Source organism: Chlorella variabilis (genome assembly GCF_000147415.1).
Source record: "Chlorella variabilis unplaced genomic scaffold CHLNCscaffold_39, whole genome shotgun sequence".
Taxonomy (NCBI): domain Eukaryota; kingdom Viridiplantae; phylum Chlorophyta; class Trebouxiophyceae; order Chlorellales; family Chlorellaceae; genus Chlorella; species Chlorella variabilis.
This window is the reverse complement of record NW_005435049.1, coordinates 103,614-104,073: the sequence shown is the minus strand read 5'-3', so window position 1 is coordinate 104,073 and position 460 is coordinate 103,614. Positions and strand designations below refer to the sequence as shown.

General features: G+C 71.7%; 1 protein-coding gene across 1 annotated transcript in view; it reads left to right on the top strand.

Moving 5' to 3' along the window:
- The window catches only part of CHLNCDRAFT_59425 (hypothetical protein), a gene marked incomplete at its 5' end in the record, with an annotated part of 22,590 nt that overhangs the window by 16,538 nt on the left and 5,592 nt on the right, over positions 1–460 (top strand). The window contains one exon of the mRNA XM_005842847.1: positions 217–296. Within this exon, the coding sequence (XP_005842909.1) occupies positions 217–296 (80 nt within the window). The remainder of the gene's footprint in view (positions 1–216; positions 297–460) is intronic.

The following is a 460-nucleotide window of genomic DNA, read 5'->3' as shown; positions in this document are numbered from 1 at the left end:
GTACCCTACTGCATTCGCCCTGTAGCACCGCCAGGGTGCCGGCGCGGCAGCCTCCCGCTCTGCGCGCTGGGAAACGCAGCAGGGCCGCCGCCTGCTGTCCTTGTGCAAACTCTGCACATTCGCCAGCAATGCACACACACACACAACCGCACATCACCACCACCGCCACCACCTCCACCACCGCACCCTGCTCCCCCACCCACACGCCTCCTGCAGAGCGGTGCGGCAGCTTTGAGGAGTGCGTGGGCTGGGCGCGGCGCAAGTTCCAGCAGCAGTTCCACGACCGCATCGCGCAGGTGCGCGGCAGCCGCCGGGAAGCCGCGCCGGGCGCCGCGCGCCGCGTGCCGCGCGCGCGCTGGGGCACCGCCGGGCGGCGGCGGTCGCGTGTTGCGGGGGTTGTGCCCGCCGGCGCCGTGGGGGCTTCCCTCTTTTGACGCCACTCGAGTCATAGCCTTGGGTT